Below are 17341 nucleotides of genomic sequence, written 5' to 3' on the forward strand. Positions count from 1 at the left end.
CAAAGACACATCAACGCGTGTCTCCTTCTCTGCGGTTATAAAGCCCTCTGCCCAGGTGTACGACATTGCGCTTGATTGGACCTGGGAGGTGTGCGTTGCCTCCCTCTGGTGGCCAGGAGCGCCGCAGCCCTGGAGCCAGCCCTTACAGTAATAGCTACTGTCCTAAATTCAGTCCGTAGTGAAGTCGTCACGGAGACCAAACAGATCAGATTTCAGAGTTAAGACGTTTCTGTAGTACGGCCCCTGATTTTTAGCCAAAGCAAAACTAGCCATCTAGTGCTACCTCCTCACCCACCTCTAAGTGTGCTACAGTAAGTATACAACTGTGTTTTAAATGAAGTTATGTCACTAGGATAGTGTTGTTTTAAAGTCTGAAGAATGAGCCTCTGCACACGGTGGGCTAATAAATGTTTTGGAGATTGAAAAGGGGACCAGTGTTACACAATATTGGCACAATATTGTTTTTGTGGGTTACTTCTCAGAAGAAGACACATGCACTGCTGCTCTCCCACATGAGCTCATGTGAAGCCACTGGGAGAAGCACGGGAAAAAGACGGTGGAGGCAGGGGTGATGTGGCTGGTGAATTAGAAAAAGGTTCCTAATGTTCTAGAAGAGTGACTAACTGCAGTACAGTGACTGCAAAGAGTTCTGGTAAGACATACAGTCTGTTCACAAACACACAAAAACACACACATCATTGCACTGCCACAGCCCTGGTAGACATTTCACTGCAGTTCGGGTTTCACGAACCCCACAGTTCTTCGATCTGGAATCATATTTCACCTTCCTGTCTCTCTAGGGGTGTAAAAATGCATCAGTCTGAAGGTGGTGATTCAACTGCATCATTTTAGCAATGTTGGGAATTGTGTTAATTTGTAATAATATTCAAGGCCTGTTTCCAGTGATAATTATTCAGCAGCCTGACAGTAAAACTATATCAAAATATACATATTTTGTGGTGTACATTTTAGGACATCCTCAGACCACAGCATCACTTTTCAGACATTAGACAAAACGGCTCCAGCTCTCTGGGAAAAACACTATCAGTCTCAGCTCTAGTACGACTGGACCTCAGGACAAACGGCCTTAGAGAAAAGGCATCAGGCTAAGTGGCCTCAGACGGTAAAGTTCATGTGACGTTGGCAATTCTGTTCTTAGTCACTAGATTAATTACAGATTTGTGGCCAAAATAAAGATGTATATATTACTTTTACTGGACAAAGATTAAGCCTAAACTCATTCTATTACCGTGGTTACTCCTGTATTCACTTTAGAGTTAGGAACCATCACAAAACGGCTGGCAGAATAAGTAAATAAATGCTTTATAGAAATTTAAAAAAAGGTAAAGTAAGGAACTTTCACTGTGTTAAAAATGACCACAGTAAATGGGGTTTCTTCACTTTACCTTTCTCTGGCTACTTTCAAGAGTAAAAACCCAAAACAATAAAAGGCGTGGTGTATCACTGGTGTTATCTATATTCCACTACCGTGTAAATGGTTCTTTCAGTTATATTTGTAGGTTAAGTGATTTTTTTTAAATAAGTCCGAATCATACCAAAATAACCTAATCGAATTGTGGTGCAATTTGAGACTGATGCAGTGAAAAGTTTCCTAAAGAATCGTAATTAAATTTCTGTGAGGTCAGAGATTTACACCCCTCTCTCTCTCTCTCTTCTCTCTCTCTCTCTTTTTCTCTATGTCTATGTAAGCTCTCTCTCCTCCTCTGCTCCGTACAAGTAGCTGTTCGTCCCGGCTGGCTGGATGTACTCCTCTGTCTTGTCCCAATCAGAGACCCATTTACCCCCACCTCCTCCAGTCCCCGCCCCATTTGGGTCGCCTGCTTGGCTGGTGGCTCCATAGCCACCACCCCCAGTCCGGTAGAGCTCTTCTGTTTCATCCGCTAGCTCGTCCTCTCCCAGAATTCCACACTTCTCCTCACTGGTGTTTTCCGGCTCCGCCCATGCCTGCTTCTCTCCAGATGCAAAAATACCTGTGACCCACAAACAGGTGATATGACTACCATGACCTAATATATCATTTAGTTGTAATTAATGATGTCATCCATGATGTCTCAATAAGATGATATCATCATGTTATCAAGATACATCCATTTGCAATGTGCACCACCATCAACACCTGAGTCTGCGGCCAACGGTTTTGAGATGTACACCAATGCCCACCCTTATGCCAGGATCAGACTACACAGTATTTTTGTCTTTCACGATGGTCACTATGTCAAATTAGGCAATCAGTGCCATAAATCCATGCCATGTCTTGGCTGACGCCATTTGAAATGATTTTGGAGTGGTTACTGGATGTCAAGAAGAGGACAATATGGCTGTCCTTCAAAGAGAACTTAAGGTAATTAATGTGTTAACATATCAACAAAATTATATAAAAGTAGCTATCAGGTTTGCAGTACATAAACAAATGCTTACGGCATGTGCTTATCCCACTGGGGAGAGGAGAACTGTGAGCGAGTGGGGGACAGTGCACTAATCCCGAGCACTGCTGAGGGAAGTGAGTGACAGCGGGAGGAGGACATCAGCCGCCAGAGAGGGGATGACAACAATTACGGCCACGAGGGGCATGAAGGCAAGGCTCAGGACTCGCGTGTCGTCCCCCACTCACTCGCTTTCTTCTCTCCCTGCCAGCCTCGCCGTGGTGCATCCTCACTCAGAGTTCAGGCCCCACCTTCCTGCCGGCTCTCGCAGCCGTCATCGGGACCAGGGGGACAGGCACATGCCATAATGCTATAAACACTATTTCTCACCAGCATTTATCTTTTTGGACTCTGTCATGGTTCTCACTCTAGGAAACATGAGAAAGGCAGGGGTTCCGTTGCCACATCAAAGAAGCTTTCCTCTGTTTCGTTGTTGCACCTGACAGCTGCAACAGCAGCGTCCCTCTTTCTCTTTGGCGTGTTTACATATGTGTGCCAGAGAATGCTCTGTCATCCTATTAGTTAATGTCAAGGAGCATGCCATAGAAGATGTCAGACTAGGCAGAACAAGACAAAAACTCTGACATGCTAGACTTTTCACCAGGGTGTCGTGGGCTGTCCGAGATGCCACATCACTGTTCTTCAATTATGTCACACTACAAAACCCGTTGATCGTTCCCAACACTCATTTCAGGCCTGACACTGGAAATTTGTCAGCTGTGACAAAATCATGTCAGAATTATGCTCAGTTTGTGCAGACTGACCCCAGCATAACTTTAACCCTACACTTGCAAAATGAAGGTGCAAAAAGGAGCAGATGCCATAGTCTAGTGTTGAACAACACTGCTCCTGCTGAACTAAATTAACTCCTGATTAGCTGGACAAAACATATTGGAGTTAGGTAAGGGAGGAGATTCAGACTGCATTTTTTTCTGGTAGGTTAGAAAAATTAAGAGAATCTTTTTTTGAGAAAAAGGAGATCTTGGAGATCTTTTTTGATATAAGCATCTTGAACTCAGAAAGTTGTGGGGCATCACCACAGAAGGTCAAATGTCAAGGTCAAGAAATTTTTTACAAGCAATTTTGGGGCATATCGATTGGCCCATTCATCATGAGATCTTCCCACAATGGCAATGGCAGCTGTTCAAATGAACCAGAATGCACAATGACGATACTCCAAAGGCTAAACATTGCATTTGCTATTCTCCTAAAGCAATTTTTAACACACACTGACAGATCTGTGTGGATGTAATGGGGTAACACTGTTAAAATACTGTTTCGTTTCATAGTTAAAAAGTAGGCATCGCAATATACTGTGCTGACTGGTGTCCTTCATGTGTTTGTTTTGATCAGAAACCTTAAAAGGCTAATGCACATCTTCATATTTGGCAGTGTGCACCAATTTGTACAGCAGCCTACAAATGGGACAACTGCAAAAAATATTACAGTATTCAGTAGACCAGTCTGCTTACCTCTCATCTTTAGAAAAGAAAACACCATTATTTTGTGCAGGATCATGTGGGCCAGTGTTTCTCCTGAACAGTAGTTCTCTTTTAAAGTCCTCTTGAGGGCAGGGTCAGTTGAAAAGAGGGCTCATGGAAAAATCCATATATCCTTGGTTCTACATATTACCAAGTGATTATGTAATCTAATTACTGTCTGTTAGATAATTAATGAAGTGTTGCTGTTCTTCATTAGGAGTTAATGACGATCAGGAACAATATAAGATGAAACAATGGGAACTCATTATTAATGAACTAGGAGTTGATGATGATCAGGAACAGTATTATAAAGTGAAACACATGGTAACTCATTACTAATGAACTAGGAATCAATGATGATCTGGAACAGTATAAAGTGAAACACATGGTAACTCATTATTAATGAACTAGAAGTTAATGATGATCTTGAACAGTGTTATGAAGTGAAACGTGGTAACTCACTAGTAATGAACTAGGAGTTAATGACAATCAGGAACATTATAATAAAGTGAAACACATGGTAACTCACTAGCAATGAACTAGGAGTTAATGATGATCTGGAACAGTATTATTAATTGAACTACATAAGAAATAAAAAACCCTGAAAAAATGCTATACTGTAGTACAAAAATATTAATAAAGAAATTTTGAAAAAAAGGAAGAATAAATAAGTTGTTTATTGAGTGCATTTTTTATTTGTGAACAGTCCAAATGTGAAAACATCCCTGAGTTAACTAGCTATATCATTGAAAATAATAAACCCAAACAAAATAAAATCAAAATCTGTCATTACTACTGAAGGAGAACGTCTGAGAGCTGAGACTGATCACAGTATGTTCTGCTAGTACATTAATTACACATCTTTCTATTTCATATTAAGTGCATCTTGGTCAGTGTTTATAAGCAAGTCTTCTATCACCACAATCCACTACTACTACTACTACTACAGTACTACTACTACTACTACTACAACTAATAATAATAATAATAATAATAATAATAATAATAATAATGATAATAATAATAATAATAATAATAATAATTATTATTATTATTAGTAGTAGTAGTAGTAGTAGTAGTAGTAGTGGTACTGTAGTAGTAGTAGTAGTAGTAGTATTAATACCTAGAGGCTTTGACATTTAAAATAATAAACATTTTAAAGTTCTATTGAATTAAATAAACTTGCAATTAACAGTAGAGTTGCACAGCACTCTTATTATGATAGCTTATTATGATAGGTTTTTGCGAGTGCTGGTAAAGGAGAGCAATAAATCCTGCATTCTCAGTGGATTAGTTTGATAATTCTCTTCATATTTTAAGTCTGACTCGCTGTATCTCCTGATGTATAATGAGTGAATCAGACTCATGCCAGACCCCTGGGCTGCTAATGTGAGACTTTTGATTCAGATTCAAGGTTTTATTCAGACTGCAGCACTAATGTAGAGACACAGTTAGCTGACTTGCTAACTAATCTGAGCTAAGTAGGTTCGGCCTTCTTGTACAATGTCTGTTTTACCATGTTATTTCAGAATTATAAGCACGTTAGTGCTTTATTAAACCTAAAGCTGCTGCTGATGTTCTGTTATGAGTGCATGCTAGCTAGCTAGTTAATTTAGCTAATGTAAGCTAAGCTAATAGGCAGTAAAACTTTGTGCTTCAGATATGAAACAGAAAGATGTGTAATTAATGTACTAGCAGAACATACTGTGATCAGTCTCAGCTCTCAGACTTTCTCCTTCAGGAGCAATGACAGACTTTGATTTAATTTTGTTTGGATGTATTATATTCAATGATTTAACTAGCTTACTCAGGGATGTTTTTTGCAAAAAAAAGGACTAAATAAACAACTTATTTACTCTTACTTTTTTCAAAATTTCTTTATTAATATTTTTTGTACTACAGTATATCATTTATTTAGGTTTTTATTTCTAATGTAGTTCAATTCATAATACTGTTCCTGATCCTCATTAACTCCTAGTTCATTAATGATGAGTTACCATGTGTTTCATTTTATAATACTGTTCCTGATCATCATTATCTCCAAGTTCATTACTAGTGAGTTACCATGTGTTTCACTTTATAATACTGTTCTTGATCATCATTATCTCCAAGTTCATTACTAGTGAGTTACCATGTGTTTCACTTTATAATACGGTTCCTGATCATCATTAACTCCTAGTTCATTACTGATGAGTTACCATTGTATTATTTTATATTGTTCCTGATCATCATTAACTCCTAATGAAAAACAGCAACACCTCATTCATTATCTAACAGACAGTAATTACATAACCACTTAACTAGAATACTGTAGTTTTTCAGCAGTTGTCCCATTTGTAGGTGCAAATTGGTTCACACTGCCAAATATGAAGACATGCATTAGCCTTTTAAGGTTTCTGGTCAAAACAAACACATGAGGGACACCAGTCAGTACAGTGTGGTGTGATGTCCCCAGCCCTCTCTGAGGATACCTGTTTCTGTGAATAGAATGGGTATAATCCATTATATTGTAGAGATGCACTCTGTGTAGTGTATTTCACTACTGTTAGCAGTGTTGGAGTACACTACATCAGTTAGTGGTTCAGCAGGAACCTTGTCAGACTCTTGTCAGCTATTGAGCAATTAATGTTGAATTGATCAGTCATTTATGAGTAGTTATTCTAAGAAAACATAGTTACTAAGTAATTCTCTATGAGACTCAGTAGTTATTGTTTAGTTAATAGTGAACAACCCTAATCATTAGTTCACTTTTGCCCTCTGAGTAGTTAACTAGTAGTCATTGGTAGTTAAGAGTAGTTACTTGGTAATGCAGCACTACTCATTCATTCCTGCTTAATTCCTGATTAGTTACTTATTAACTATGAAAAATATTGTAAAGTGCTACCCATAATGGCAGTGTGGTTCTGCAAATGGATGCCACTGATGTTATCACTTTGTTATATGAAAACAAACGATTGGCTAAATGTTACATACCTGAAGAAGCAAATCAAAAGGGGAACATTTCAGTTAAAACTTTGACATCTGCAGAGGAACTAAAGCATAATGATTTATGGGCCAAAGAAAGAAAGAAAGAAACAAGAGACAGAAATACACACCATAGAAGATAACACCGCCATAATGAACCAAGGAAGCAATGAGAAACACATACTGCCACTCCTCCCGAGTCTACAGGGCGAGAGAGAGAGAGAGAGAGAGAGAGAGAGAGAGAGAGAGAAGTAGAAAGAGAGAGAGAGGTAGAAGGAGGAGTATGTGTGTGTGTTAGAGGGAATTAGTGATAAATGAGAGAAACAGAAGGATAGTTAGTATGGATACCATGAAAGAGAGAACAGGTAACAGAATGAGAAACAGACGCTGAAAGAGAGATGAAACAGAAGCTGCAGAGCATGATGGGAAGAGCCAAACTCTGTAGGAAGCACACTGTTTATCAGAACACGGTCCTGGAGGCAAAATGAACTCTGACATGTTGTCTGTGTTTTTATGTGCATATCATCACTGTTAAGACAAAACAGGAGCTTTACCGGAAAAGGAAAAAACATTCATTACTTTTAAAGAAAACTACTCAGTGGCCAGTAAATTGGGAGAGGTCAGTTAGTATCCTAATAACAAAGGAAAGAGACAAGAAAGAGTGTGCAAACCATAATGTTGTAGCATTTCCACAGTTGAGGGAGGACACACAGCTTCTGCACTATTCGTTTTGCTTTATTAAGGGCTGTATTGGCCACAGCCACGCCGTACAGATAAGCAAGGCTTCAGGCTAACAGCTAGCTCTAGCTCAAATCAGGTCTGCACCCCTTTGCATCTAAGCCGCAAGTGACTGGCTCTTCCTGTTGTCCCCACATACACAAAGAGCTCTGCCTTCACAATAAGAGCCCTTATAGAATAAACCTAGTGACTAAATGCTGATGAAGAATTACTCCACATTGGTGATGGAGTAAGACAAGGCTGCCCACTGTCACCATACTTGTTTAACCTGCATACAGAACATATAGAGAGAAGCAGAACTGGAGGAAGATGACTGAGAGTTCAAGATTAGTGGGGGAAAAATCATAACTGTGAAAACTGGACAACAAAAATAGTGACGCCTTTGAACTTTGGTGTTGGACTTTTAAGAGTACAATAGATGGCAAAGAAAACAAACAAAATCAAACCAAGCCTCACCTCTCACTCAAAGACAACCAAACAGAGGCTCTTATTTTGGACAATTATTAGAGGAACCAATTCACTGGAAAAGACTATTATGCTTGGAAGAGTGGACTGTAAGAAAGGAAGAAGATAACCATCAACAAGATGGACTGATACAATCAGAGGAATTATGAACCAGTCATTAAGAAGCCTGAAGACCCGAACAGAAGACAGGATATTCTGGAGAAACACTATCCATATGGTATCAGCAGTTGGAACTGATGACAGCTCTTAATTGTAATGATAGTAATAATAATAATAATTGTATGAAGAATTTCTGGAAAATTTATTTTGGACTATTTCTATTTTTCTATTCATCATGAAATGTTCACAGAAAGTAAAGATCTGCTGGAGTTTTCAAATTTTGTAAGTAATCAATAAAAATGGAGATACAAGGTTTTGTCTGAACAATGACAATAAGTGTATGTCTATGTGTATGATTCTTTTGTTTTTGTGTGTATATGTTCGTGTATGTACCTTATGTTTAGTCATGGCACCTACGATCAGTGGGCACACCATCCCTGACAGAGTGCCCACTCCGTTAGAGATGCCCATCAGGATGCTGGCATAGCGTGGAGCAATATCCAAATGGTTCACATTAAACCCTGCAGAGACAGAGGCACATTTATTAGTCTTAACTCTAATAGTGTTTTCACACTCAAATGCTGGAACACAACCAGCATACATGGTCAGGCTAATGGTCAGGCTTTGTATGATTCAATCCTGCAGCCCACAAATGGTACTTTACTGGGGTGCACACGCAAATGTTTGCTACAAAAGTCTTCTTAAACAGGATGTGATGCCCTCTGTATGTTTTACCAGCAGATCATTCATCCAAAGTACATTCTGTGATGTTTTTCTCTCACTAAAGCTGTGTTGCTTTCACACAGTTACCACCAGAATCAGGTACAAAATATACACCTTTGACTTTTTTCACTCACAAAACTAATGGTAATTCTTCTCTCATCTGAGTTACCACAAGTTGATGTTTAACTTCTTGCTGTTTAACTGCTGTTACACAAAAAGGTACTTTTTTCAATTATGTTAATGTTTTGTGTTTTTTCACAATAAAGCAATTTCAGCCCAGCCAGTAGGGGGCACAGTGCCCCCTTACTACTTTTTACCACATAATCTAGCCGTCCCAGTGTAGGATGCAAGAGAGAAGTAGTTCCTACACTAAAGGCTTCAAAGGCTTCCAGACCTCTAACTCAAACTGTCACTATCATCCAAACCTCAAATCCTCACTATCATCCAAACCTCAAATCCTCACTATCATCCAAACCTCAAATCCTCACGATCATACAAACCTCAAACCCTCACTATCATCCAAAACTCAAATACTCACGATCATACAAACCTCAAACCCTCACTATCATCCAAAACTCAAATACTCACGATCATCCAAAACTCAAATCCTCACTATCATCCAAACCTCAAACCCTCACTATCATCCAAAACTCAAATCCTCACGATCGTACAAACCTCAAACTCTCACTATCATCCAAAACTCAAATCCTCACTATCATCCAAAACTCAAATCCTCACTATCATCCAAAACTCAAATCCTCAAAATCATACAAACCTCAAACCCTCACTATCATCCAAAACTCAAATCCTCACGATCATACAAACCTCAAACTCTCACTATCATCCAAAACTCAAATCCTCACTATCATCCAAAACTCAAATCCTCACTATCATCCAAAACTCAAATCCTCAAAATCATACAAACCTCAAACCCTCACTATCATCCAAAACTCAAATCCTCACGATCATACAAACCTCAAACTCTCACTATCATCCAAAACTCAAATCCTCAAAATCATACAAACCTCAAACCCTCACTATCATCCAAAACTCAAATCCTCACTATCATACAAACCTCAAACCCTCACTATCATCCAAAACTCAAATCCTCACTATCATACAAACCTCAAACTCTCACTATCATCCAAAACTCAAATCCTCAAAATCATGCAAACCTCAAACCCTCACTATCATCCAAAACTCAAATCCTCACGATCATACAAAACTCAAACCCTCACTATCATCCAAAACTCAAACCCTCACTATCATCCAAAACTCAAATCCTCATGATCATACAAACCTCAAACTCTCACTATCATCCAAAACTCAAATCCTCACAATCATACAAACCTCAAACCCTCACTATCATCCAAAACTCAAATCCTCACTATCATCCAAAACTCAAACCCTCACTATCATCCAAAAATCATACCCTCACTATCATCCAAAACTCAAACCCTCACTATCATCCAAAACTCAAATCCTCATTATCATCCAAAACTCAAATCCTCACTATCATCCAAAACTCAAACCCTCACTATCATCCAAAAATCATACCCTCACTATCATCCAAAACTCAAACCCTCACTATCATCCAAAACTCAAATCCTCACTATCATCCAAAACTCAAACCCTCACTATCATCCAAAACTCAAATCCTCACTATCATCCAAAACTCAAATCCTCACTATCATCCAAAACTCAAACTCTCACTATCATCCAAAACTCAAACCCTCACTATCATCCAAAACTCAAACTCTCACTATCATTCAAAACTCAAACCCTCACTATCATCCAAAACTCAAACCGTTACTATCATCCAAAACTCAAACCCTCACTATCATCCAAAACTCAAATCGTTACTATCTTCCAAAACTCAAATCCTCACTATCATCCAAAACTCAAACCCTCACTATCATCCAAAAATCAGACCCTCACTATCATACAAAACTCAAACCCTCACTATCATCCAAAACTCAAACCCTCACTATCATCCAAAACTCAAATCGTTACTATCATCCAAAACTCAAACCCTCACTATCATCCAAAACTCAAACCCTCACTATCATCCAAAACTCAAACCGTTACTATCATCCAAAACTCAAACCGTTACTATCATCCAAAACTCAAACCCTCACTATCATCCAAAAATCAGACCCTCACTATCATCCAAAACTCAAACTGTTACTATCATCCAAAACTCAAACTCTCACTATCATCCAGAACTCAAACCCTCACTATCATCCAAAACTCAAATCGTTACTATCATCCAAAACTCAAACCCTCACTATCATCCAAAACTCAAACCGTTACTATCATCCAAAACTCAAACCCTCACTATCATCCAAAACTCAAATCGTTACTATCTTCCAAAACTCAAATCCTCACTATCATCCAAAACTCAAACCCTCACTATCATCCAAAACTCAAACTCTCACTATCATCCAAAACTCAAATCCTCACGATCATACAAACCTTAAACTCTCACTATCATCCAAAACTCAAATCCTCACTATCATCCAAAACTCAAATCCTCACTATCATACAAAACTCAAACCCTCACTATCATCCAAAACTCAAACCATTACTATCATCCAAAACTCAAACCGTTACTATCATCCAAAACTCAAACCCTCACTATCATCCAAAACTCAAACCGTTACTATCATCCAAAACTCAAACTCTCACTATCATCCAAAACTCAAACCCTCACTATCATCCAAAACTCAAACCCTCACTATCATACAAAACTCAAACTCTCACTATCATCCAAAACTCAAACCCTCACTATCATACAAAACTCAAACCCTCACTATCATCCAAAACTCAAATCGTTACTATCTTCCAAAACTCAAATCCTCACTATCATCCAAAACTCAAACCCTCACTATCATCCAAAACTCAAACTCTCACTATCATCCAAAACTCAAATCCTCACGATCATACAAACCTTAAACTCTCACTATCATCCAAAACTCAAATCCTCACTATCATCCAAAACTCAAACTCTCACTATCATCCAAAACTCAAACCCTCACTATCATCCAAAACTCAAATCCTCACGATCATACAAAACTCAAATCCTCACTATCATCCAAAACTCAAACCCTCACTATCATCCAAAAATCATACCCTCACTATCATCCAAAACTCAAACCGTTACTATCATCCAAAACTCAAACCCTCACTATCATCCAAAACTCAAATCGTTACTATCTTCCAAAACTCAAATCCTCACTATCATCCAAAACTCAAACCCTCACTATCACCCAAAAATCAGACCCTCACTATCATACAAAACTCAAACCCTCACTATCATCCAAAACTCAAACCCTCACTATCATCCAAAACTCAAACCGTTACTATCATCCAAAAATCAGACCCTCACTATCATCCAAAACTCAAACTGTTACTATCATCCAAAACTCAAACTCTCACTATCATCCAGAACTCAAACCCTCACTATCATCCAAAACTCAAATCGTTACTATCATCCAAAAATCAGACCCTCACTATCATCCAAAACTCAAATCCTCACTATCATCCAAAACTCAAACCGTTACTATCATCCAAAACTCAAACCCTCACTATCATCCAAAACTCAAATCGTTACTATCTTCCAAAACTCAAATCCTCACTATCATCCAAAACTCAAACCCTCACTATCATCCAAAACTCAAACTCTCACTATCATCCAAAACTCAAATCCTCACGATCATACAAACCTTAAACTCTCACTATCATCCAAAACTCAAATCCTCACTATCATCCAAAACTCAAACTCTCACTATCATCCAAAACTCAAACCCTCACTATCATCCAAAACTCAAATCCTCACTATCATCCAAAACTCAAACCGTCACTATCATCCAAAACTCAAACCATTACTATCATCCAAAACTCAAACCCTCACTATCATCCAAAAATCAGACCCTCACTATCATCCAAAACTCAAACCCTCACGATCATACAAAACTCAAACCCTCACTATCATCGAAAACTCAAACCGTTACTATCATCCAAAACTCAAACTCTCACTATCATCCAAAACTCAAACTCTCACTATCATCCAAAACTCAAACTCTCACTATCATCCAAAACTCAAACCGTTACTATCATCCAAAACTCAAACCCTCACTATTATCCAAAACTCAAATCGTTACTATCTCCCAAAACTCAAATCCTCACTATCATCCAAAACTCAAACCCTCACTATCATCCAAAAATCAGACCCTCACTATCATATAAAACTCAAACCCTCACTATCATCCAAAACTCAAACCCTCACTATCATCCAAAACTCAAACCGTTACTATCATCCAAAAATCAAACCCTCACTATCATCCAAAACTCAAACTGTTACTATCATCCAAAACTCAAACTCTCACTATCATCCAAAAATCAGACCCTCACTATCATCCAAAACTCAAATCCTCACTATCATCCAAAACTCAAACCCTCACTATCATCCAAAACTCAAACCGTTACTATCATCCAAAACTCAAACCCTCACTATCATCCAAAACTCAAATCGTTACTATCTTCCAAAACTCAAATCCTCACTATCATCCAAAACTCAAACCCTCACTATCATTCAAAACTCAAACTCTCACTATCATACAAAACTCAAATCCTCACGATCATACAAACCTTAAACTCTCACTATCATCCAAAACTCAAATCCTCACTATCATCCAAAACTCAAACTCTCACTATCATCCAAAACTCAAACCCTCACTATCATCCAAAACTCAAATCCTCACGATCATACAAAACTCAAACCCTCACTATCATCCAAAACTCAAACCATTACTATCATCCAAAACTCAAACCGTTACTATCATCCAAAAATCAGACCCTCACTATCATCCAACACTCAAACCCTCACTATCATCCAAAACTCAAACCCTCACTATCATCGAAAACTCAAACCGTTACTATCATCCAAAACTCAAACTCTCACTATCATCCAAAACTCAAACTCTCACTATCATCCAAAACTCAAATCCTCACTATCATCCAAAACTCAAACTCTCACTATCATCCAAAACTCAAACCCTCACTATCATCCAAAACTCAAATCCTCACTATCATCCAAAACTCAAACTCTCACTATCATCCAAAACTCAAACCCTCACTATCATCCAAAACTCAAACTCTCACTATCATCCAAAACTCAAACCCTCACTATCATCCAAAACTCAAACTCTCACTATCATCCAAAACTCAAATCCTCACTATCATACAAAACTCAAACCCTCACTATCATCCAAAACTCAAACCATTACTATCATCCAAAACTCAAACCGTTACTATCATCCAAAAATCAGACCCTCACTATCATCCAAAACTCAAACCCTCACTATCATCCAAAACTCAAACCCTCACTATCATCCAAAACTCAAACTCTCACTATCATCCAAAACTCAAACCCTCACTATCATCCAAAACTCAAATCCTCACTATCATCCAAAACTCAAACTCTCACTATCATCCAAAACTCAAACCGTTACTATCATCCAAAACTCAAACTCTCACTATCATCCAAAACTCAAACTCTCACTATCATCCAAAACTCAAACCCTCACTATCATCCAAAAATCAGACCCTCACTATCATCCAAAACTCAAACCCTCACTATCATCCAAAACTCAAATCCTCACTATCATCCAAAACTCAAATCCTCACTATCATCCAAAACTCAAACTCTCACTATCATCCAAAACTCAAACTCTCACTATCATCCAAAACTCAAACCATTACTATCATCCAAAACTCAAACTCTCACTATCATCCAAAACTCAAACTAACACCATCATCCAAAACTCAAACCATGTATCCAATGTATGGTGGCCATCCAGCCTTTGAGTGCACCTATGCCCATATCTAAACATCAACACATGGATGTTTACGTCAGCATTATGCGACAGACACCATACTTATGAACAACAAAAAGCTGTGCAGCAAACAGTGTGTTCATTCTATTTACCAAATGTCACTCAACAAATGCACTGCCTTGCAAGAGGAACTTTCGAGATATTTCATTTTACTTCTCCTTGTAATTTGATCATCACCAAAAATATGAATTTCAGTATTCTTTCATGAACTTGAGGATTAAGAGTCAAAATCAAGGTTCATTTTAGCTGATAGCCTCATCTTCAGAAAATAAAGGGAGGTCCCGTTTTCTATGAAGATGAAGTCTGCTTTGTATTTGTCAGCTTCTTGTTTGATTTTTTTCCTTCCACCTTAAATGATACAGCAGTTATTGAATTCAAACAAAAAATCTGGTGAATAAGAAATTAGTGCACATAAGAAAATGCTTTTAAAATGCTTTGTGAATGCATTTAACGTGGAAGGAGAAAATTCAAACAAGACGCTAGTAAATAGGAAACCAGCCTCGTCCATTTCTATCAGCAGGTTCTGTTATTACATTTCTGAGATGTTGATTTGAGCAGGACTGCTATTACTGAGGAGCTCTAAGTTTGGAGAATTATAGAGATATTTCACTCCAGAATTATAACTTAGCAGACTATAAAGCACTACAAACATGGTAGATTTGTACTGGATTAAAATCCCGCTCGAAAAAGGCTACAGTTCAAAATTTCATTATTCTATATATAAATATATGAATAAGCTAGGCTATAGTTAGAAATTTCATTATTCTATATATAAATATATAAATAAGCTAGGCATCTGGTTCCACAAACTGCAGCCAGATTTATATTCTTTCTTTGATTCAAAAATCCACAAACATGACACTAAACTTTAACTTTCATTCTTTCTCCAAGCCTAAATCCTCAAAACCACCCAATCCAAAACCCCTTCCTCAATCCTAACCTGAAAGTTTTACTCCTACTCTCACCTCAACCTTCATGCTCTCTCCCCTATCTTGTACCTTTGAACTTCTAATTAATACCTGTAAAATTTTGGAGTGTGTATCAATCAACTCAGCTAATTCAGAGATTTATTGTGACATCAGTCATCTTCCTACCTCACACTTTTGTTGTAGTTTCTTCAAACAAGTGTTGGATTTGATTTCATGCTATAGGATGTGGTACGTTTTTGAGTGTAGTTAGTGAGTGGGCGCTACAAGGCCTGAGAATTGCATATTTGGATGTCACTATTTAAAATCACAGAAATACTTTTGGTGAAATCAGGTTGTTAGGACTTTTCTCACATGTCATTCCACATAACATATGCAACCAAATTTGCATCTAAAGGCCTAACCACTCAACATTCTTTGCCTTATATGGTCTTATATATTTGAAAAATGAATGCAAATTTGCTGGACTGCCTATCTGTTTATACTCTTTTAGCACTGGCCCTAGCATTCAGCATGCTGTCTACAGCAAGGCTCCAGACAGAGTTTAACTAGACATCCAAATCTAAGTCAGAGGCATCCAAAATCATACCATATATGAAAATTATATCAGTGATGTCCTGCACATTCAAAAACCTGACTAGAGTCACACCTGACCAATCAGGGTTGGCCAAATTCTATAAAATTACAGATCTACATTTTTGACCAATGTAAGACCCTCAGCCCTCACCTCAACCCTAGTGGTAAAACAGTGCAGCTTAATAATTAATTAGATCATCTATCTAACCAAAGGCCTGTATAAGAGGTCTGGTGACTCTTCAGCCTTTTTTTTTATTTTTTCCCAATTTTCTCCCCAATTTAGTCGTCGCCAATTCCACCCGCTAGTTAGGACTCCCCCAATCAGACGATACTATCAGCGCTAGGAGGGTGAAGGCTAACACAGGCTTCCTCCGACACCTGTGAAGCCAGCAACCGCATCTTTTCTAGCTGCCACTCACGCAACATCATTGGACAGCTGAACGCGCTTGGAGGAAAGCGCCAACCGCCAACCAGATCTGTTACGTCAGCTAACAGATGCCTGCGCTGACTAGCATCGCATTGGAGGTTGGGTGGAGAAGGGAGGCCATCCTACCAACCCAGAGAGAGCGAGGCCAATTGTGCTCTCTTGGACACCCGCCCACGGACGGCTGTAGCATCAACAGGAATCGAGCTCGCGATCTCCTGATGATGCGCCACTCAGGAGCGACTCTCCAACTTTTAAATTGATGTTTATTTCTGAGATCACTGAGTCAAGACCCAGTAGGGATCTGACTCTACTAAGGCAGTGATGGCAGTAATGCCGGAATCCAAATTCACATCAGGGTAGTGTAACTGGCCAGCCGAAATCAGGTCAGTGGGCATCAATGGACATCCAAATGTATAATCATCCAAATGTATAATGATCATCTGAATAGCACATCCTTATAGAACATAGGCAAGGCAAGGCAATAATCCTGCAGTGTCCAAGTTCAGACACTTTATGGGGCATCATAATCTATATTCGTTAATACTGTGGATTTAACTAGGCAGCGATTTCCACAAAAGCGTGGACAGATTTATATTCATGT

General features: G+C 38.5%; 1 protein-coding gene across 1 annotated transcript in view; it reads right to left on the minus strand.

Annotated features, from left to right (window-relative positions):
* Positions 1–1223: 1223 nt before the first annotated feature.
* slc17a7b (solute carrier family 17 member 7b) overlaps positions 1224–17341 on the minus strand; it is a 37041-nt gene continuing 20923 nt past the window's right edge. Inside the window, exons 11-13 of the mRNA XM_036580911.1 lie at positions 8585–8712; positions 7021–7090; positions 1224–1991 (exon numbers count right to left, since the gene is read on the minus strand). Of these exons, the coding sequence (XP_036436804.1) occupies positions 1702–1991; positions 7021–7090; positions 8585–8712 (488 nt within the window). The 3' untranslated portion in view covers positions 1224–1701. The remainder of the gene's footprint in view (positions 1992–7020; positions 7091–8584; positions 8713–17341) is intronic.

The sequence above is a fragment of the Colossoma macropomum genome, unplaced genomic scaffold (genome assembly GCF_904425465.1).
Source record: "Colossoma macropomum unplaced genomic scaffold, Colossoma_macropomum, whole genome shotgun sequence".
In the NCBI taxonomy this organism is placed as follows: domain Eukaryota; kingdom Metazoa; phylum Chordata; class Actinopteri; order Characiformes; family Serrasalmidae; genus Colossoma; species Colossoma macropomum.